Source organism: Zonotrichia leucophrys, chromosome 5 (assembly GCF_028769735.1).
Source record: "Zonotrichia leucophrys gambelii isolate GWCS_2022_RI chromosome 5, RI_Zleu_2.0, whole genome shotgun sequence".
In the NCBI taxonomy this organism is placed as follows: domain Eukaryota; kingdom Metazoa; phylum Chordata; class Aves; order Passeriformes; family Passerellidae; genus Zonotrichia; species Zonotrichia leucophrys.
In genome coordinates, this window is record NC_088175.1 from 47103011 (window position 1) to 47126515 (window position 23505).

At 36.8% G+C, this 23505-nt stretch overlaps 1 protein-coding gene across 6 annotated transcripts in view; it reads right to left on the reverse strand.

Annotated features, from left to right (window-relative positions):
• Window positions 1-23505, reverse strand: part of IRAG1 (inositol 1,4,5-triphosphate receptor associated 1) — a 96257-nt gene that overhangs the window by 8725 nt on the left and 64027 nt on the right. For all 6 annotated transcript variants that reach the window (XM_064715117.1, XM_064715122.1, XM_064715121.1 and 3 more), the window contains 14 exons: window positions 22807-22995; window positions 17723-17823; window positions 16469-16539; window positions 14310-14483; window positions 12815-12864; window positions 12361-12402; window positions 11205-11795; window positions 9323-9401; window positions 6798-6918; window positions 5920-5950; window positions 4708-4848; window positions 2555-2686; window positions 1177-1318; window positions 457-506 (listed from right to left, as the gene is read on the reverse strand). In XM_064715117.1, coding sequence (XP_064571187.1) covers window positions 457-506; window positions 1177-1318; window positions 2555-2686; window positions 4708-4848; window positions 5920-5950; window positions 6798-6918; window positions 9323-9401; window positions 11205-11795; window positions 12361-12402; window positions 12815-12864; window positions 14310-14483; window positions 16469-16539; window positions 17723-17823; window positions 22807-22875 — 1794 coding nt within the window. In that variant the 5' untranslated portion in view covers window positions 22876-22995. The remainder of the gene's footprint in view (window positions 1-456; window positions 507-1176; window positions 1319-2554; window positions 2687-4707; window positions 4849-5919; window positions 5951-6797; window positions 6919-9322; window positions 9402-11204; window positions 11796-12360; window positions 12403-12814; window positions 12865-14309; window positions 14484-16468; window positions 16540-17722; window positions 17824-22806; window positions 22996-23505) is intronic.

Genomic DNA, 23505 nt, shown 5'->3' on the forward strand with positions numbered 1-23505 from the left:
GTTGTAATTCTTTATACCCAACAATCAGAGGTGGCAGGAACAAACTAAACCTAAAGAACTACAATCCTACCAAATAAAAATATGAAAATAAACAGTAGAGTGAGTATAATGCACCTGGTCACCAAATTTCATAATGGTCATACTGGGACTCATGCCTCCCAAATCACTGGTTGTTTTAGCAAGCTTTGTGATAGAGTTGATCTCCAACACTTGGAAGTTTTGCAGAAATAAAACACTAGAGTTTCACATCAGGCACTGCCATTATTGCACAAAGCCATACTAACTCATGTATCCAAAACTGCAAAGCACATGCAATAAATTGCATAAACAATATTGAGAATTTAGCAGTACTGTTTGACCACAGCCTAAAGAACTGAGTATAGACAAAGAACTGAGTATATAGACAAAGAAATTTCACTTCATAAAATGTTGGTTTTCTTTATATTGCAGAAATACCTTTCCAACAGTGAGAGACATGGATCTAGATGAACGAGGAACCCCATCTTCTGCACAGAAACAAAGATAAAGAACAGTCTTAGACTATGTGAGTATCTCTTAACAATATTAATAGAGCCCTTGCTTATATTTCAAAATCAGATACAGTATATTTATACGGGGTCTGTAAGTGACCATGTATTTATTGTCATACAGTATTGTCATACAGCTTCTCAATTGTCTTGTCTTCTCAATTACACCTGCACAAGAAATTTGAAATAATTGCAAATAACCAAATCAGTACTATTTTCACTGAATCAGGCAAAAATCCCACTACTGGCCTCCATATACAAGTTATTGCAAAGGAAAATCCTCATATTTCAGTTTCCAGCAAAGGAAAGAAGAGGTTGTAAAAAGAAAAGTGTTTTTAATAATGAAATTTTGCCTTCATCTGGACCTAAAAGGTAGTTGCATTAAAATTGTGCAGAGTAGATGAATTTGCAAGAGGCCATGAGAAAATATTATTGAATGTCATAAGAATTTGGTAAGTGATAGTGATTTCAAATTACTATAGCATTAAGTATGGCTCATATGAAACATCTTATTTCTGTAACTTTTGAAAATCTACTCCTGTAGATCAGAACTTCCTGAACAGGTTCCACTATATTTTAAATCATTAATAGTACCAACATCTCTCTGAATTAGAGCAAGACAAATCCCCAAATTTTTATTTTTCTTTACCAGATGCACCATAGGTTCTGCTAGAATTCTGATTGGCAAGTTTCTTGAACTCCATTAGTTCAGCATGATCCTTTTCATATGTCCTTTTCAGATTTTCCACATACTGCATCATTACTTCTGTTGCCTTTGACATACGCTTCTCCTAAGGAAGAAAAGAGGGAAATATCCAGGTAACCTCTACACATCTCCAACAAATCATTTGCCTCCATATGTATGCTCCATGTCAGGGCTAAATCTGGAGCTGTTGTTCTTAAGGAAATATTGGTGCCTCCACGACTGAAAATTCCTAAGATAGAAGAAAATGCCAATTCATATGCATTTTACAGAATATAATAGCTGATGTTGTCATATATTCATAGGCACACAGGCAGGGTATATCTGATAACTTATGTGTTATAACACATTTGTTTTAAACTCTCAAAGGTCTTAGTCACTGGCATCAATCTGGTTACTTTAGAGGGCAGAGGGAACATTCTTAAATCTGGGTGGGTATTGATGTGTTGTTACTTATACTCATTCTGTTCTCATACTCTTTGTAATTGACTGAGCTATTGCCAAAGGCAGGTGACTGAATAAGATGAGATTTTTGACCCAGATAAGTTTTCTTTTTTTTTCTTAATATTTTTATTATGTGCTGCACTGATTTGAAATTAGTTTCTTGTGATGCAGCTGTCGTTCTGAATAAAATATATGTATGGAGAGAGTCCCTGCAAGATCTATGTATTAGATAAAGACAGCTGAGAGCTGTGACAGCCTGAGAGCTGGGACTATACGTGTATTGTAATTGTATAATTGTTAAAAGAAAAAGGGGGAAATATGGAGAGAGTCCCTGTAAGATCTATGTATTAGATAAGTGGGTCCTAGTTACTCCAAACGAGCTACAGCTGTGAAGTCCTCAGTTGGGCAGCAGCTGTAGCTTGTGAAGGTAACTGGAATAAAAATGGGTGGGTCAAGAGCCCAGGAGGAGCCACTGAGAAGACATGAAGAACTGTGCCACAGAGAAGAACTGCTTGGTAGAAAACCAGCGAAACAACAGTATGGGACTTGAGAAATGTGAAATAACAACAAGATATATGTTATAAAACAAAAACATATATGTTTCTGTTGTACAGACAATAAATAGCTTAATGGACAATCTTCTGTTGGAATTCTATTTCCAGGCTGTAGGGATTTGTTACCTGACACTACAACTGAAAGAATCCGTGTCTGGACAGGTTGTAGATGTCCAATTCGGCTAGCTCATGCAATACAACATACAACAGATGTCTTTAATGTCTTTAATCTGTCCAAATGGCAAATAAAACATAACCTCTAGCCCAGGCTGGCAAAGAGAGCACCTGTGGATCCAGGAGAGAGTTAAACACCGGGATGCCCTCACCTGGCGAACAGCTCCGACCATCTCGGCGCGGCTGGAGAGCCGGGCAGCCAAACGCCGCAGCACCGCGATGTCCTCCAGGAGCCTCTGGTAGGCTTCCCTGTGCTCATAGTGGTGCCACAGGTGAGCTGAAGACTGAAGCAAAAATACAGCAGCTCTATCAGCATGGTTTTAGTTCAAATGGAATGGCCAGAGCCTCAAAATGGGGTAGAAATGTCCAGGCAGAACTCCTCATGGAGAGATTAGCCCCAGAGGGGTGCCAGCACTGCTGCCACACCCAGCTCACAGTGCTGCTGGCTGCCCTGGTGCTTGACTGCAAACTGCAGGAACACAGTTTGAGCAGTTAGAGAGGCCTCAGCACATTTGTGATACTTCCCTTCTGAAATCTATAGTGAAACCTGCTCTGCCACCTGTAAACTCTACAAATGCCAAGTTCATTTCAACTAGCACTTAAAAGTGATTGCTGAGGGACAGAGGACATTTTAATTTTCTGGGCACAAGTATTTAAAGGCCACGTGTGTTCTTTCAGTTCCATGATACTTATTTGAAAATAAGACAGTCTTCAGAATTGCAATGCTACCTTGATAATAAATTGCAACCAAACTATGACTGCAAGAACAAAGAAATAAGGCAATATATGTTTAGGAAAAATCATGCACAGAATTTCAGAGTTTCCTTTTCTTTCTTGACAACTGTAAACTCCTTATTTTCTCCAAAACTTTGGAAATTCATGTAGATCAGCTTTTTCTTGAAATTAGGTTTCTGAATAACACATCAATTATCACAAGATTGATTTAAAAAATCAAAAAGACTGGTAAAACTGTCACTGGGCCGTAAATTATGTGCCAGTCCTACAGAAATGAAGATAACCTCTCAATGAGATTGGAACAAATCTAGGTCTAGCATGACAGAGATTTTACAGAAGCCATCACTGCTTTTAATTGCTTCTTAGTTTATTCCATTGTCCAGAACAAAAGCTTTTATAGGGAAGGCAGTTTCCACTTTGTTATACATCATGTAAGAAAGCTTATAAAAGCCAGACTGTAGCGTGTGAACTGCTCAAAGGAAGAAAATCCTAATCACATTTGTCCCATGCTGGCAACATGAACCTTGGTGCCTAATTAGAGATTCTTGACAGAAATCCATGGCAAATCTAGCAGACTTGTTTCAGTCTGAAAACCCTGAGATTTAATAGGCTGTTTCTGCTTGCTCTTTACACAGGGAACAGAAGGAAGAGCAGCAAAATATTCTACACCTTTTTTTTACAGAAACAATAATTTGAAAATGGAGATTTGGAATTCCAGATGAAAAGATGTGACCACAAGCTTTCTTTAATTGTATATTTTTTTACCTGATGATATTCTTGATAAAGTAAATGGGAGAATCATATGTTCTCCTCACTATTCTCATAAGAATGGCAGCACCTCCCTGCAATAATGCAGGCTGGGCCTAAGGCTATTTCATTTATCAGCCTGGTGTGTAACCATCCCTCCCTTTGCACACAAAGACACGCACAGCACTTCAGTTGACACACTGTAGCAAATTTTTTGTTTTCCAGTTAGAAAACCTAGAGAAAGCTGGCAGGAAGGACTGAAACTACTGCTGTAAAGGAACACCAGAGACAGCTGGAATGAAAGTGTACTTAGGCCTAGAACCTGAGCCTGAGATTGTACCTATTCCCTAAGTATTCCTTGCTGTTTCCTTTCACACAGCGTGCCTTCTAGTATCTGCAGTTAAGAGGCCTTTCAAGTTACAGATCTCAGGATTCAAGTTTCAAATTATTTTGGCAACTTTTATATCTGGACACTTCAAATTTACTGGTAAAGAAAGTCTTGCTCAGGAGAGCATGGATCAGTGCTCCAACTGCAGTTCTGGATGCTCTTAGCTATGTCACAGGTTTATTTCAAGAACTGAACAGCAAATTCCTAGTATTTATTCCTGAAATCTGCTATACCAGGGAAGCATGCCCTAGGATTTCCAGCAATGCTGGCCCACTGGCAGAATATGCCCTCACTCAGAGTAGTAGGCAGCTCATGGCAAGAAGTCTGAGCAGCAGAAAATGAAGTTTTAGGGCTGAATTTACAAGTCAAACACATTTGTGATGTTTCTGCACTTTCAGGTATAGTTCAGGAAAAGAACTCCCACAGTTTCCTTACCGTAATGGCTGCTTTAAAGTTTTCCAGTTCCTTCTCAGCATTCTCTTCAGTAAGATTTCTCTCTCTCTCTGCCTGCTGAATTCTAGATTCCAATGTATAACTATCATTTCTAAAGGCCAAGGAGAGTTGTACAAATACATTCTGTTTGGATTTAAAAAAGGCATTTTCCAATAAGTCTCACAGTAATATAATTTTCAATAACAAATTATGAATAAGGTATATGTTTAACTAACTTTGCCGCTTAAATAAGTATTGCAACAGAAAATGGAAAGTATTTTAAAATTTGTTTTCTTTGAAAAATCACTTCTATTTATTTCCACTGAAACAGGAATAATAAATGTGTTGCTGCCTCTTTTCCTGAATGTTTTTCTGGGAGCTCTGTAGGGCAGAGCCAAAATGAAGGAAGCAGCCTACCAGAAGCACCAGAATCACAATGGATCTGTTTTCTAGCTGGACTTCCTCCAAGGGTCCCCAAGGTTTTTAAACAGATAGTCTGTGCAGAGGAAGTCCAGGGATGAGCTCACCATGAGAATTGTTTTATCTAAGGGATAAACACCTACCCCTGGAAGCATTAACATTTTTATTCTCTTGCACCCTGCTTTTAAAGATTATTTCTGTCTTTACCAGAGTTTACTAACTTCTTAGGATTAACACTTTGCAAAGCACAAGGCACCAACAGCTCCAGTAGATTGCAGTGTTGTAAAAAAATTTCTTTTTCTTGACTGGTATGTGATTTAAAATAAAAAAAAAAAAAAAAAGCTACAAGCTAAAGAGAGACCTGCAAACAAAATTATTGGCTTGAACTGAGAAAGCAAAAATTATGTAAACTAACAGCAGGATATTATTTAAAAATGCCCTAAAGCTAATAAAAATGCAATTTAAATTGCTGAATTCTGGTCTTATTTAATCTCAAATTTTTTTTTACTACTTTAGAATATTAAAACTATTTCCAAAGTGAATTAATATTTTATTGTGAACAACACAAACAAATGTTTTTCTGACTCCTACTCTGTTGTATTACAATTTCTATTGCTCATATTTCACAAAATTGTTATCTTGATGGAGTTCAATGTGTTTTGCTATTGGTGTTTTTTTAATGAGAAATATACTTTGGGGAAAAAAAATCACCCCATTACCTCATTCTAATAACTACACTTCAACTTAAAATAATCACTTAAAATTGGAACATGTCTAAAATAATAGCATACTTACCTCAACTTCTTTTTCAGTGAGTGGTGGGGAGCTAGAAATAAAAGTAAAAAATTTCACATTTTAATGAGATTTTTTTCTCTAAAAACAAAGCTATTGTAATACTTAATTGAACAACAAAATTATGTTTGAGTTTCCAGAGTTTTCCACTACTTTTCTGTATTGATTACAATCAAGCAATGGTCTCTCAGAAGATCTTCACCTCATACATTCATTTATAAATAATAATGTATATAACAATTCCTTCACTATAAATGTTAAATATTTATTTCACCTGCACAGAGAATCCTTATTGACAGCTCAGAAAACTGAAGGCTCTGGTGGTTTTGGAACATAACCATGTGGCTGAATGGAGGAATCATTTTTGGCTGAATAAGTCTGGGATTGTTTTAACGTTTCAGAAAGTCCAAATCAGTGAATTCACAAGTGAGTCCTTCAACTACATTTGCAAAATAAACTCAGTTTCTCTAAAAAATTGTCAACTGAAGAAAAACTGCAGAACTTTTACATGCCCAAATTCTACCATTAGAAAGCATCATCTGGCCTGATAATTTCCATGGGGGTGAGAAATAATATTTTCAATATGAGTACATATCTGCAGCACCAGTCCTGGAAACCAGGAGTGGAAAAATCTGTATGAAAATCTACTTGTAGCATGCAATTAAGGTTTAAGGCTTCCTATGTAGAACTCTCAAACTAATTTTAAAAGTTGGCCAGTTACTGGAAACTGGTGCATTCCCCAGAATTTTTCAGTAAATCTGTGTTGCACATTTTAAGATGCAATAATTTATCTCCCTATGAATGAATGGAGAGAAATTGGCTGGAGACCATTAGTGTGCCTTCTCCTGGATGAAGTGTTTCCACTTCTAATGAGCTTTTACCTTCCTGGAAGGGATTTGTGCACTCTCAGTTTTCGCAGCAATACATCAGGAATGCTGGGCATGACATCAGAGCTGCTCTTTGTCTCTTCCTCTTCAGTGGGGGAAGGCAGAGGTGAAGGGCCTAAAGACATTTTCAGATTAAAACAAATTATGTTACTTGAAAAGTCACACATTCTTTTCTGGAATATTTTAGCTGAGATTTTGTAATAGAATACTGTCATTTTCTAAGGCTTTAAATGCCACCTGCCAAGATGAAGTGTAGTGTAATGTACCATACTGCAGATTTTGTACCCCATTTATTGTTATAAATTACATCAGGTACCTGTTTGCACTGTATTGTTTAAACAGGATATAAAGGTTATACTTACATTCTCTGATTCTGTCACTTTCATAAGGACCAAGACATGGCTAACACGTCTTTAAAATTCTTGTTACTTAGCTTCTGTATTTTAATTTTATTTAATTTCACATATATTAGTTCCCTCATCTCCTTCTGTCTTACCAGAATTTCATGAAGGACTCTCCTCTAGGAAAGGCAGATTCCCCAGCCTGAATCCCAGACTTGGGAAGGAATCTTTGAACAGTTGTCCTGTTCATAAGTTTAACAGAAGGATTCTTAGACTTGCCATGTAATTAGTTTGTAAATCTGGAGAGCATTAACATGAAAGATGGAACGGAAGGAGAGATTCTTTCCAGCTACATTTTAGTTTTGTGCATTTGCTTTATATTAAAAAAATTCCAGTATTTACTTAAAAACAGTCACATGTATCCCCATAAAATCCAGCCTGACACCAGAATTAATCCATTCCACTTAGCTAGTGTAGATGCAGAGTTGTGTTTACTCAGAAGGTGACAGTAACTTGCCATTGATAAAAACCATGATGGAGACAGTACATTGGATTCATAACAGTAATAATGAAGTATCTGACTATTTCCTATTGTTTAAGCAAAATTACCACTCCAGTTGAGAAGGTGGCTTCTCTGACAATGTAAGGAAGTAGGTCTCCCTAACAAATTAACTAAGAATTTGACCTCATGCTTGTTTTCCCCACTGAGGACAAGAAGTTGACCCTTAAAGTGCTGGCTACCATTTAGAAAACTTACTGGACTAGAAAAAGCTTCTGACACTCATGAGATCCATGTTGAGAAGCTGGATAAAAGAATCTTATCTTATTCACAATGTTTTCCTCAAGATTTCCAAACCTGCCAAAATTACATAGCAGGCTGGTAAAATGGCAACTATTTTATAGTTTAAAACAGAGCCTGCTAAATAATTTCTGGGAAATTATACATTAACAGAGTGACAGAAATAATATCATCATATCTAATAATTCAAAGATATAACCACTAAATATAGAGGACAGGGAGCCTTTTTCATCTTTATTCATTCACACTGAAAATGAGTCCATTTCCAGACATAACATGAAATGTATCTCAACCATCTCTGAGTATAACAGGAACTTTAAGGCTCATGAGCTAGTCCCAGTGCAAATGTATGAATTAGCAAAATTGTATTACTTTATTAAAATAAATTGAAATTGTGTTTGGATTAAATCCTGGACAATCAGTTTCAGCTCCTTTCATAGTAACCACCTTAATTTCAGTTAATGTCACGCTGAACAAGTTCTGAATTAACTATTTCCAAACTAATACATAGTTTTGGTTTAAATATTTTAGGTTGATATATTTGGTTTTTATATTTAACTAAGCACTACTGCTATGTAATTCTTCCACGTGTTGAATTATTCTCTGGTTCATATCTTTGCTCTTTATTCTGAATCTTTTTAGATGCAGCTACAGGCATCAAATCTTTTTTGCTTGTTTTAGATTGGAGAAAACATTTGGTCAGAGTTCTTTTTCCTCTTTTATGTAGAGTTTTAAGCCTTTTCCTTAAAGAAGACTTTTCCTTTATTTTTCCTTAAAAATCACAGAAATTTAGATTTAAAAAATCCCACTTATTGTACAGCATATCTTTCCAATCCTTCAAACCTTTATGACTCTTTTCTGGCCTTACATTTTCTCATTGACATTAAATGGAAATGTGGATGAGAAGTGAAAATGCCATTTCAATACTTGCCAAACATATACTAAAATAATAATAAAAAAAGGACTAAAGCATCCCATATCTTATTCATATTCCCAGGGATCATATTCACCCTTATGAACATAATATCTTGCAGAACTTACATCCATTTAATCCACCACTGCTGAAATGTTTTTACAGAAAGTTACTGAAACTTTAGCTCTACAGCTATTAGCTACAAGCCAGACTCCATTCCACATGTGCATCTTTTCCCTTGGTTATGATAATACCTACAGTATCTTCTTGGTTCAAATCACCAGGAAAATGAGGTCCTTTCCATTATTGGTCTCTCTTGTTCATCATTTATTACTCTTCTTCATGACTGCTTCAACTACTTGTGCAATTGAAGATTTTAAGACTTTTTCTCCTCACCTCCACATAATAGTCAGTTATAAAAATCAGTATATAACAAACATTCTATCCAGTTTTTATGATACTGCACCTTTTTCCTGTTCCGCTGCTTCACTAAGTTCAGGAAGTTTAAGTCCAACTAAATTTTGATTTCTCATCAAAATATGCTCCTGTGAAGAGAAACAATAATATTTCTAAGTAACTGAGCTGAACTACAGATCTCAATTTAAATATCCCTGCCACACGTAAATAAAACTCTTACTTTAGTTAATAAACATAATAGAGATATTTGCATTACATTACAGTCAGATGCTACATACCAGGATACTCATAAATTCACACACACTCTAGAATATTACATATTTCAAATTCCATACAGGCATTATTTAGGAAAATTCCTGGTCATGCAAACAGAGATTTGTGAAATGTGCCCCTTATTCAAGTAGATATGTAGAGTTCTGGTAAGTGACAGCTTCAGTACCTGACAATAAAAAAGTAATTTTGATATAGCCACAGTAATAACTAAGTATCCCAGATAACAGAAGAAATTCAGAAAATCCTACATGTGAGACTTTGACTTTATTAAGACCAGAACTTGGGATGCTTCATTGTTACTGTGTTCTACCTCTATTCCTTACAGATAGGGAAAAATGCACTCTCAAGGATTAAACCTTGTTGTCTTATTTCTCCTTTTATCATCGTCTCATTTTCTTTCATATTCTCACATATTTAAGTTCACAAATACCTGTTTTTGTTTATGAGTAGACAATTCCCACTGGAGACAGAGCTCAAATCTTGCCTAACTGGAATTATAGATCACGTTGCAAAAATTTTTTTATTCTCTTATTTGTGCTTATCAGTTTCTAGGTCATTCAAAATGATAGAATTAAAGAATTATAGAATGACATGGGTTGAAAGGGACCTTAAAGATCATGTGGTTACAAAGCCCCTGCCACGGGCAGAGAAAGCTTCACCAGCCCAGGCTGCTCCAAGCCCCATCCAGCCTGGCCTTGGACCCTGCCAGGGATCCAGGGGCAGCCACAGCTGCTCTGGGCACCCTGGGCCAGGGCCTCACAACCCTCACAGGGAAGAATTACTCCTGGAATTATATGGGGCCCTATAATCAAAACTTCCAGTACATACACACTAAGAATGTGTGTGTTATATCAATAGGAAAAGTGTGAATAATGAAGCTGCCATTCCCAAACAATACAATGGGAATGAATTAACCAAAGTTCAGAACTGATGTCCTCACTTGTCAGCCTTATATTAATCTTAAAATATTAACTACTGGGGGTTAAGGAAAATATCCTTATTAGGCTGTTCAGGAAAGTACCTGCTGCCTCTTTTTTTTTTCTTTCAAAAGTCATTATTAGCAATAGAGACGTGTTCACTGCTTTCTTTAGGTGATTTATAATTTCAGGAAGTTTCTGCTTTTTTCCCTAGGATTTAATTACTTACAATTTGGGAATTTATTTAACAACTCATTTAGAAGCTGACATATTTTCAGCAGGTTATGATTAGGAACTGTAAATCTGGACATGCTCTATCTGCCCTTGCTGTCAGAGATGCCCAGTTCTACAGGTCTGGACACTTTGAGACATTTTCTGAGACAGTTCAATAATGAACCAATCATTTCAAACCCATTTCCTGTCCTCTGAGATCTTCAAATATAAACATGCAAGAGCACATGCATATGTATACCGTGAAGTACCACAGTGCACTTGATGCATACCTGAGGAGAACTAAGAAATAGAGTAATTCCATGGAATTTACTTACGGGTTACAATTTAGTAAAGAAAAGTTGCAAAGAGAAAACATGATACAATTTTGTGTTGTTTATGCTGAAACAGTTTCCCATTTTATCACTGTCTGTTTCTTGCAGTGATAAAAATAATTCTAAACAAGTTAAAAGTTTAGTAGGGTATGAAAATGCCTTTTTAAAACAGGATACAGCTGATGACAGGACTTACCTCTCTGAGCTTTGTCAGCTTCTGCATTCGAACTGGCTGAACTTGGATTTGAAGGTCTTTGAATGCTTTTAACTGATTGCTGGATTTATTACCAAGAAAGCTTTTATCTTCCTCAGAAGGTAATTTTAAAGGGTTTTTCTCTTTCTGTCCAGGCTCCAAGCTATCCCATGACACAGCCCGTAATAGAGGGGGACGCAGTCCACACAGTTTAAATTCTGGTTTAAATGGAACTTTATGGTCCCTCATTTCTGGAACAGGAATTTTTAGCTTTGAGTCCATATTTCCTATTCCTGGTCCTGGTAGATGGGTTCTTAAAGGAACATCACTTTCTTTCCCTTTCTTGAGGAATGATTTTCCAAGTTCATTTTCACAAACATTCATGCAAGTATTAAGAGACATTCTGCCACCATCACCAGCTGAAGGGGAGAATTTAGGTAAAGTATCCATATGTTTACATGGATCAAAGTTTTCCTTTTGGTCTGAGAGCTTCTCTTTGCAGTTTTCAAAGCCAGCAGAACGAGGAACCAACCTTCCCTGAGAAATCTTTCTTTGATCATTCTGCCTTCGATCAATTAATCCTTTTGCAGCATTCTGAAAGTACAGGGACCCACATGAAACAGAGAATCAAATCCAGATTCCACTTTTCCCCTGCCCAAGGACAGATTTTCATTGTAAAAAGCCATTTCCTTTTCAGTGACATTTGCTTTTGAATATGTGCTGTTGACAAAAGAAATCATTTTTAAAAGGCACTTAAAGGATATTGACTTTGGAATCTCCTCTCTGAACTTTTGAGTTAACCTCTCCCATTCCAGATTCCATTACATCAATCCTCCTAAAGCCAAGCTCCTCAGCATGCTAATGTCATGGAAAGTCTAAACCACTGACATACACCAAAATGGCTATAGCAGATATTTAAAGTTATTTAGTATATTGATTCTAATTGAGCTAGAGCAGGGTGCATGATAGGGTAAAAAGATCAAATGGTAAGCCCATTGTCCTTTACCTCTTTTGCAGGTGCTTCATAATTTCTTGAAGTATTGTAATTTTCTTTTCACCCAGTGAACAATCTTTCAGTATTTTTAGTCCCATCAGTAAGTCATATGTGTACTAAGACAAACCAGCACAATCTGTTCAGCTCTCAATGTGAAACACTTACCTCTGCAGTTTGCCTGTCATCCTCTTTCACAATTCTGTTATTCTAGCAAAAAAAATTGAAAAAACTGCTTACAAGGTTCTGTTTCACACCTATGCTACAAACATTAGATATAGCTATTAACAGCTGAACTTTGAATCTCATCATTTTTACATTGCTTATTGTATTTATTTATGGAATAACTTCAGGGATTAGCTTTTTCATAGATTAGGGTTATATTGCATCTTTTTCTATTTTCTACACTTAACAAATCTTCATGATCTTTCAGGTCTTGTTACTTCATAGATTTCTGTCTTCAGACTAAATATTTATTTGTCCCTTGATGTACAGAGAAAGTACCAGTAATCCAATTTTGGCATATAAAATGGTTTTCCAAATATACAATTTTTATCAGGGACTAAAAGGAAAGCATATTATAATAATAATCAGATTATTGCACAGACTATTCAGCTCTTACCTGCCCTGGAGATACTGACTCAATACTAGTGGCTGTGCATGCATCAGATCCTGAAAGATAGACATGTAATTAGGGCATATCCTGATATTTTGCTCAAAATTTTTACTAATATAGCATTACCAAATCCATATGTGCACAGTTTCCAATAATACATGAAGGACAAAAATTCAAATGTCAAAAATACTATTAAAACAGGAAAAAAATAATCAAACACATAGCAAGTGAAAGATCATTAAAGCTTCTCAAAACTCTGTATTGACAAAATTTAGAAAATAGAACATGTGACCTTGCAACACCACAGCAATAAAAATATATTAAAAATATGTATATTTAAAAATCTATTTTGTATGCATTCAGAGCTTTATCATATTCAGGACAGGATGCTTAAATCTACTCTTCTCAAGAAATACTAAACAAATGCTTTTTTGGTGAGCTTTTATAAGTTAAAGTTTGAGCCTGCAAATGATTGGATTTGATGATCTTAGAGGTCTTTTTCTCCCTTAATGATCATTTTACCTGATGGAAGTGGGAGAGAGAGAACTGGTCTGAGATGCTATGAGTGAACTTTGGGACTAAGAGTAGGGGTAACTGCTTCATTAGAACAAAGGCATAAACAAAATGAAAAGGTGATTTTACTTTCTAGGCTTGTACCTTCTGTATTTTTAGAATTCAGATGAGATTAAAGCTTCAACATCATAGTCATGTGTTTGTCTAGAACCTGATAAGTCATTTTAATTGCCAGGTTGTACTTGGCAATTAGGAGTTTAGAGCATGTTTCATGTCTTATACTTGTCAAAAATTGATTAATTTCTATTGATACAGGGAATCCTTGCTCTCTTCAGTTTTCTGATACTGTAAGCACTGAGGGGAGACAGCACAAGACAAGATTCATGAGGAATTTAGGATAAAAAAGAGGTGATCTATAGCTGCGGGGTTTTTTTCCTCCAGAGAGTTTGAGATGGCATTTCAAAGCAAAATGAAAGTCCTATTTCATGGTAAAATGGCATTTTGTTCCAGTTTTAAAACACTTCAAATAAAAGGAAAAGTAATTTCAATTGACATTCTAGAACAAAACAGTTTATTCTGCTGTTTTTAAAGGAGGATCTGGTCCATTTACCTTAGTTTATGTCTATGTTCAGAATAAGAGGCAGTGTAATTGTGTCTGGAGGGGATGTTTTTCCCAGGATGATTTCTAGTCACTAGAATTTCATTTAAACAACAATTTGTGAGCATTTTTCACTTTTCAATAGAAATATTTCATGCCTTGTTACACTGTTTGCAGTGCAATTTTACGCCATTTTACCCAGACACATCTGGGTACATGGATGGGGCATTTCTGTTTTTGTGCAACCTTGTGGAGGACATGAGGGATATTCTGACCTTCACATTAACCAAGAGTATGGCAACAGCAGCAATGTATAGATTACAGGAGATGTTTGCCTTTAGAGAGGTTTGAAGGAGAATATGAAATCTGGTTTTCAGGATCTGCCCCTACCTGTGGGTGACTCTGAGAGGCTGCTTCTTGACTTCCTGCCTCTGCGTGTTAGGAACCTCTCACTCACTTTCTTTGCTTCTTCTAACAATTCAAGGTTCTTCTTTTTGTCTTCCTCTGATATTTTAACATCTGGTAGTGGATCATTCACCAGATCAATCACATGACCACTATTGTCTGTGTAGAAAATGTTAGAATTAGAGCCGGACCTTGCATTTCCAGGTATATTGTGGCATGTAAGAGCAACAAGTTCAAAGCAAGCCTGTAAATTTATACCTATAAATTTAGCTTTGAGCTTGCATAGAACAAAAAATTGTCTGCTCATTTCTGTCCTGGGTTGACTATATGATGCTTTTATCCCCAATCATCTCATTCTGTTTATGTTGAATAATAATAAGTTTTGTACCTTTAAGAGTGTTACAGAGAGTGAAGAGGGAGAGAGAAGAAGCGCGCAGTTTGTTTTCAGACACTGCACTCACTCCTCCACATTCCTGCTCCTGACTGTGTTGTCTGCGGACAGACAGCGGGGCAGAGAGCTCTTCTTTTGCTTTTTAGTTAGTGTTAGCTAGCTGAGGCAAAGAAGTTCCCTGGACTGTTTTTTTTCCCTTTTCTTTGGACCTCTTGGAACTGCTCTGGACTGAACACCCAGGAAAGCACCGGCAGCTGCAGCTGTGGCCCACCAGGCCAGGCCTGGCCTGCGACAATTCCAGCTCCGAGAGACTGATCAGAGACTGATCAGAGACTGAGTGAGCTGCTGCTTGAACCCGGGGTTTTCTCAGTTTGTCATCTCTTTTAGAGTGGCAAGGGGTCTTATTGTTTTGATACTGTTTTGGTCTTATTGTTTAATAAACAGGTTTTTTTTCCACCTTTCTCCAAGGAGGTATTTTTTTTTTCCCGGACCAGTTGGGGGGAGGGGCCGATTGGATCTGCTTTTCCCACCGGAGCTCCTTTGGGGGGATTCTTCCCTAAATTTGCTCTAAACCTGGACAATTTCTTATGTTGTTACAATCTCAAGCTTAGAGCAAGTCCTCAAAACCACAGGTAATCTACTAAGATTAATTCACTGTGATCAAAAATTCTCTGCATATGTGAAACTGTTTTTTCCAGCTGTGTCTCCAATGCAGTTTTTCTAATTTCTAAATAAAAGTGCCATTAGATCCATCTCCACTTACAGTAATGGCATTTCTGTTGCAGACTGAGCTTCTTCATGGAGTTTTCATGTTCAGTTTTTCATGGTTAAGAACCCACAAACTCAGCCAGCAAAGATTTATGCACATTGTTTTAACAATTAATTTAACACTTCATTAATCTGTGGCATTTAAATTGGTTGAAAACACTAAAGTTTGAGCACCAGTTTTTACACTTCTCCAGCCTATGGTGCAGCAAAGAAAGCAGGCAGTTCTCAGAAAGGTCCTTTCTCTGTGAGTCAGTTTAAATGGCTATTATGAACATCTAAAGAACAGCTTGGGTGAGAGGGAGGAAAGTCATCAGGTAATATGAGAAAAATATTTTAAAATTTGACAAGAGCCATTACAGAACCATCTGTTTTCAGAAAAGCTAAGGATTTAAGCAAGCAGCAAAAACTCAAGAGTTTTTTGTTGTTTCACTATTGGTTTTTGATTGATTTTTTGAGGGGGAGAGATAAGTCCTTTGGCTTTAATTTCCTTAAATTTAGTTCAATTTCAAGGATGTCAAAAACCATACTTACAGATTGAATATTCTAAAGCAATCTATTTTCAGAGAAATATCTGTTTTGGTTTAAACTCAAATTTGTGTGTTGGAAGTTTGAGAGACAAGACCTCCCATGACACTTTCCCTGTGCCTACAAAAGAGAAGCTCAAGTGTACCAAACCAGTATTTTGTATTCTACAAGAAATAAAGCATTTATATGTTGAGCTTTCTAAAGATGTTAAGCTAATGCACCAATTAACAATTTCTGAAAGTAACAATGTGTGCATTTCCCTAAATTGGTCTGCATGCAGTCCACTTACAAACTCATGATCACAATTCAACATCCCAGCAGCATTCCCTGTGCATGCATTACACAGTGTGCACAGAGAAAAAAATTGTGGTCAATACAGTCAGACTCTCTATACAGGTTTTCATTGCATGCCACATTTTCTGAGAATACATCCTAGCTGAAATGAATAATCACTTCTTACCAACAGAAGTCAGTGAACTTGTAGAATTCCTGGTGGCACGGTTGGAATGTCTCCTATGGGGACTCCGAGGCCTAGGGAGAAAAGTGAACACAAAAAAAAAATGGAGTATGGCACCAAAAAGAGGTCCTAATTACCTATTAAAAATTAATATTAAAATGAAAGCCGTTAGATTTAAAAATTAAGACAAAAAGCATTTATTGCAGTTCCTCTCACCTCCAAACAACTGGAAAATGGAGGAGATCTTGGAAAGAAGGAAAATTGCAGAAATTGATCTAACAAAGAAGTTCTAAAATTTCCTATTAATCTCATTCACTGTGAACCTGATTTCTTAGGAAAAGACCTGTACATTTCTGTAGATTATTACCATCACTTAAAAATAACGTAAGAATGGCATATAGCAAAAAACCCCCACAAACCCAAAAAAAACCCAAAAAATCCCCACCAAAAAAACCCCACCAACAAAAACCCCCAAAAGACTTAGTCTTTCTGAATTTTTACTGCTTCTTAAACTAAATTTTATGGCTAAAATAATTCCTTAGGCTCCTACATTGACTCCCACAGAATCTTTTTAAACTGCAAACCAAGTAAAAGTCTCAAAAAATGGCAGAAATGTAAATATCAATCCTGCAAATAATTCTGCTTTTGAAGGGCTGCAGATAAATTCTGATTCTAAACTAATCTTGAGGTTTGGAGAAGCACACTTTTTAAAATACAAACAAATTATAGATTTACAAAATATATTTTTGATATGTTTTTTCCTCATATTTTAAGTTTAGTGGCAGGTCAATAAAATTAAAAAGCCCAGGTCAGGAAATATGCTTCATCAGAGTGAATATAATAACTGGAAACTGAATTGAAGTTTTCAGCTTCAAATAAGATTACTACTTCTATTCAATGACTTACTTTCACATATGCTTAACCTCAAGGTGGTATTCTTGTCCCATCTATGTGAACAGGCCCAAAACTGCTTCAAACCCATTGTATCACAGTGGTCAAACTAGATATTTAAGTTGTCCAGCTCAGTGAGTGGGGTTGTCAGGCTCAGTGTTCTGTGTTACTCTTCTCTTTTAGTCTCGGTTATATTCCTGTTCCTCCACCCTGCATCCCAAACACCATTCTCAAAATGCAAAGGCAATATGACCAACTCACAGAGATACAGCATTAACATTTTCACATAACATACATTTTAGAGCAATGTTTTAGAAACACAGTCCCTGAAATATATGGATGGATTGCTAATGTATTATACAGTACCTGTTAACCAGATTTTTATCAATTTCTACATCTGGAATGACAGCATTCTCTGGAAGAACAATAGAAGGTGTGCTGCATGTTGTCCCTTCAACAGTTGTGTCCTGAATGGTGTATGACAAATATAAAAATGTAATTAAACAGAAATTTAAACCACTGAACATTGACTCTCTGTGTGGAAAACAATGTGTATTTCTCAATTTATCTAAAAAAGAAAAAGTAATTGAAATAAAATATAATTAGCTGTAATTTGACAAAACAAACATGAATTAGAGGCCCAGACTTAAATTACTCAAAAGACATGATGGAGACCGGGAATATCTGTTTTCCTTAAAAACTTTTTATGCATGCAAGCTGAATTCAATAAGCATGGAGCTAATGAGAAAGCTTTAAAAAGGCAGTCACAGTCTGGTTTTGCACACAGCAAACCATTCCTCAAGTGAAGTACATGTCCAAGAGTTTGGTGAATTTATGAGCTGAATGCAAGAGTGAAAAGCAGCTCTGCATAACAGGGCTAAATTAAGCACACAAACCCTCCAAATGATAGTAATGTATAATGAAATCTTGAATAAACACAGTATTAAATGTACACATGATACTCAAAACTCAAAAAAATAATTTAAAATTATCTTGTTAAGAGCTCCACATTATTTTCCCTCAAATTACTTGGAAACCTATTTTTTAAAATGTAATCTAAATATTTAATAAAATAAAATATCATTTTGAAGTACTAAAAGAAACTGGCAAGCTGGTACTGAATATTAGTATGTGCTTGCCTGCTTAAATATGAGACCTTGCCTCAAGAACTTAATCTCACACATTCCGCGTAATTATACCATTCATCTGAAGAAAAATAATCCATTTCCTGTGAGATATCACAAGTGGAGATGCATCAAGTTCACATAAATTAATGTGGGCCTCTCATATGTGGTAAGAAAATGATTACTTCTACTCTAAGTACTGTGTTCAGATTAAAACCAGAAAACAGCTGAAGGGAAAGCTTCCCAGCAGAGGCAGTGGACTGCTGTCAAGTGACTTCTCAAATTTAAAGAATAATTTGTAAATTCTCAAATCCTAATTGCTTCTGCTAGGCACTGATATACATGAGAGTTTTCTTTTAGTTTGTTATTTGGAGTCTACAATTTCCTTGAAACTACATCCCAAAGCTTCACAAGAAATTTGTAAGGCAGGTAAGAAAAATCTGTGGCAATAGCACTAATTTAGGCATTAACAGAATGAATAAGTCACAGTTTAGTAAGTCAGTTTTAGACTCTAGAAGTGTTCCAGGCCAGTTTGGGGGGAGCTCTGAGCTACCTGCTCTAGTGGAAGGTCCCTGTCCATAACAGAGCAGTTGGAACTGCATGACCTTAAAGGTCTCTTCTGTCCCAAACCATTCTATTCTATTCTCTTTCATAAGAAAGCTGATTCTTACTTGACTGCCAATTTCTGTCATTTACCACAGAACTCCTTGCAACATCTCTGCCAGTGATGCATTTTATTCTTGTTAAAATAACATTTTCTGATCAAGTAAAAGAAGTCTAGAATACATGGGAAATGGTATAATATTAAAATTCATAGCAAAACACTTTTTTACCTCTCAAAGGCAATGAAATTTGCCTTGATTTGGACACCTGAGTTAGGATTCTTGATTCTACTGTAAATAGCAAATTTTTTTTACTAAAATTTTTTTCAAGCAGCTTCACACTTCCATACTCATAATTCTCATATGAACTGCCTTGGCAAGTTCACTTTGTCAGTCACAGGAGAGCAGGATGGGGAACATGCCAAGAAAACACTGTGAAGATTTAAATTTAGGAAAAAATATCATTGCAATTCTGAAAATGTTAAAATCCCAGAGCATATGTGATTCAAATGCACAAGTGACATTTTATGACAATAGCTTGAAAGCAATTTTAGTAATATCCTTGAAAATGTTAAAAAGTGACAATATATTTTGTCAGTCAGAAAACTCAGGTGACTCCCCTGCTTGTAGGGCAAAGCAGCTGAACACACACGCATAGTGTTTTTACAATCTCGTGACTGCCAGAAAGCAAAAACTTCTGAATGATGTAACAACAGCCTTGAAGTCACTCAAGCCCATTTTAGGACTCTAAAAACAGCTCATTAAAAAAAAAATTTAAAAAAAGAGTTTGTGGTCCAGGCTAGTTCAGGTCAGGTAGAAAACATTAATCCTGGTCAGCAGCCATAGGAGTTCAGGATCCACACATGTGAAACCTCATGGCCCTGTTGTCCAAACCTGCCTTGTCCGGGAGAGGGGCAGGAACAGCCAGAGCAGGAAGCTCTTTGCAGGGCCAGCTGGCTCCAATCACAAGGAATTATAACAGATTCTCAGTGCTCAGGCTGCCCTACACAGACCTTGGAAGAGAAGCTTTAACAGGAAGCTTAAGCTGCCGCACAACAGTGCAGTGTTGTACAACTCTACAGAGATGTCACAGAAGATTTCCATCACTTTTTTATTTGTGTGCCTTTAACTCTGCTCCCTTGGGAGCTTCCAGACTCATCTGCTCCTCAACTATTCCCAACAGTTGCCTCATCTCCTACTACCTGTGGTTCCCTGCTACCCAACTCTTTACTTCCTTTTTGTCCAAAGCCCTCCCCCGCCAAAAAAAAAAAAAAAAAAAAAAAAAATTAGGGTAAAATTGACTCCACCTCTGTGGCTCAGGAGAGAACTGCTCCACATGGGTGACCAGGAGCCACCCAGACTTGCAGGGAGGCATGTGGAGGACTGAGAGGGTGGCACAGGCAGTTTGGTCCATAATAGAGCAGCCACAAGGATCAGGGATGGAAGTAGAACCTCCAGACATTCTGGCTGTTAAGTTCTACCAGGCCCTCACTAAGCATACAGAGAATGTGCTTTTGAAATGTTTATAATCCAGACAAATTCAGGTGATTTTTACATGAATGGGACGGTGAGGGGAGAAGGCATACAAAGATACTCTGCTGAAAGACCTACCATGCCAGGCAGTCAGGTAACAGCTTTACTGTATAACACCTGAATTCTTTAAAGCACTGTGGAAAAAAACCCAAAACAACAGAAAACTAGGAAACAGAAAATCCTCTGCAACCTGGCCATATTCTTAGATATTAATTAAAAGCCTAGACTGAACTTCAGAAAAAGACAGGCTGCATTAAGAAATACTGAAATGAAAACATTTGTTTTCTCAAAATAAATTTGAGACATAGAACCAAGGCCTTCCATCATGTAAAAGCATGATCATACTTGAAGCATGCAGAAAGCTACATGTGATGTAACATTTGACATTAAACATTAAAATGAACATGTGATGTTCATTTTCTTTTTGTCAGAACTGTTTTGCAATCTGTGCATTTGGGCATGCAGGGAAAAGGTGGGGAAGATTCCCCTGAAAGAGAATGGGGAAGGTGATAGACACCAGACAGCGCTCTAGATGAGAAGAAATTTCAAACTTTTTTGTTGAAAATTTTGTTGAGTGGCAGAAAACAAATTCACCAACTTTAAACTCCTTCTGATGCCCTCTCCTTGCTTGTAAGCCCTTATCTCACAATAAGCTGTTTTACTTAGAGTGACTTACAGTCAGGCTGTAGAACTTGACCTGCAGCAAGAGCCAAGAGTGACAACAGCTATGAAAATGATCAAATTTTCACAGCACTGGCTAGTAGCAAACCTTAAGTAGGCTTATGAGCAGTGTTTTGGTTAAAATTACTCCACCACAATTTTGTGCCTAAAATAAACACTTATCTAAAATGAAGCATTTTGCACAGTGACCTGATTCATGAACTATCACATTACCACAGTCCTTTTAAGACCTACATCTAAAAGGCCTGGAAAATGTATTAAAAATTTAATGCTTTTATATCAGGAGGTTGGAAATTTTCATTTCTCCCACTTAACATGCACATTCAGGATTAGAATTAATGATGTTTGCTAGATTTTAATATTTTTCATCTCTAAATAAGTTTTATACAGCAAGTCTTTTGTACTAAAATACATTTCACATAGGTGAGTTTAAAAAGCCCCAATTAAATCTTCTTCAGCTAATAGATGTTATCAGATGGTAGTCTTGATGAATTTGTATCCAGCTGGGGTGTTTATCTTAAGGCAGGAAATTAACACTCAGCACATGTGCAGCTTAGATGGAAGGCAGGACAAATCAGTGCAGAGCTCACTGCTGCCAGTTTTTTCCAACCATGTTAAAGTAGAGGATGTTTTCACCTAAAGTCTGGAATGTAGTGTCCCCAAAGCTAATGGCAGTGTCTCATCTTTAACTGAGGATATGCCAGACAATAAATCCTCTCTTTCTTTACATCAATTTGCATAAAAACTAATTATTTGGTTAGCCTGTGATTTCCTAATCACAGTAAGATTCTTTACTTCAGCTAACAACAGACAAAAAAATCCAACCTCAGTTTATTAAAGCATGAAGCTACTTTTTATCTGTGGTATAGATTACTGCAAATAGGGAAGACCCATCTGTTACTGATTTTTCATATTTATCTGGAATGAAAACATGTCAAGTCATGTAGATGCCACACAAATTTGAAGCAAACTGATGAAATGCCTGAGGAACACCCACCTGCCTCTCACTAGTTCCAGTGTATGACCATCTACTGCTGTGGCAAATAAAGCACTGAGAAAGACTGCAAACCAAAAAAAGCCCATCTCCATATTTCACACACACATGAATTGCATAACATCTTCTATATCTGTAAAAGCAACACTAGTTGTTGAAGTGCAAGCCTAAGTTCTGTTCTCAAAGTTTAAAGTTTGCTTTAATAACATCACAAAGGTCATTTTTGGACAGTTTTGATATATGTCTTTCTGTTCTGAACCATTTATAAGCCTCCAGTTCAAAATGATAAACAACTGCTTGAGCAATTTAGGTTCTCATCCCTTAGGCTATAAAATATTTGAGGAACTCAAAGGATTTCAGCTGAAGGATCATTCATAGTTTCATCAATTAAGCAAAACACCCTAATAAAGCAACAAATAGATTTGATTTCACAAAGCCCTAAATATACACAGACATGTTTCAGCCTCAGGTTTCCAGCAAGTGTCAGAAAACACCTTTGCAAGTAAGAGAGCTTACTTTGGCTGGAGGAGAGCTGTTGTGCTGGGCCTCTTTTGCTTGTCCCTTGTCTTCAGGTAAGGTTGGCATGGTGGGCAGCGTGAAGCACGTGGAGCTGCAAGGTTGACTAAGAGGACCATGCACTGCTGGCAGTATCTGTTTCAAGTTAGCCTGAAGGCATAAGCTCTGCGAGGCCTCGTGATCTGCAGGCTGGGTTGGATGCCAAAAATACAAATCAAATCCATTTAAAACTCTATGCTCCAAAACTGAGATCACTTTACAATAACAAACAGTATTAAGGTTTAAATTAAAAATGCTATCTTGTGTCTTAGTAACTAAAGCTTTCAAGGTCAAGTACAACTTAGCAAATGCATTCAAAACAGACAACCTTCTGTTCTTGTTGCTATTTCCATCTCTTTCCTCCATCTTACAATTTTCATTTTGTCATTATGATGTGACCAAACTGCCTTCTCTAAATATCCTCTAAGAAGTAAACAGCATCCTGTTACCATATCCTGGATATCACAGAACATCAGAATGGTTCAGGTTGGAAGGGACCACAGGGTCATCTGGTCCAACCTCCCTGTTCAAGCTGCGTCATCCCAGAGCTCATGAAACAGAATTGCATCCAGAAAGTTCCTGAATATCCCCAGTGAGGGAGACTCCACAGCCTCTTCAGACAATCTGTTCCAGTGCAATCTGCTCAGAAGTTCTTCCTCA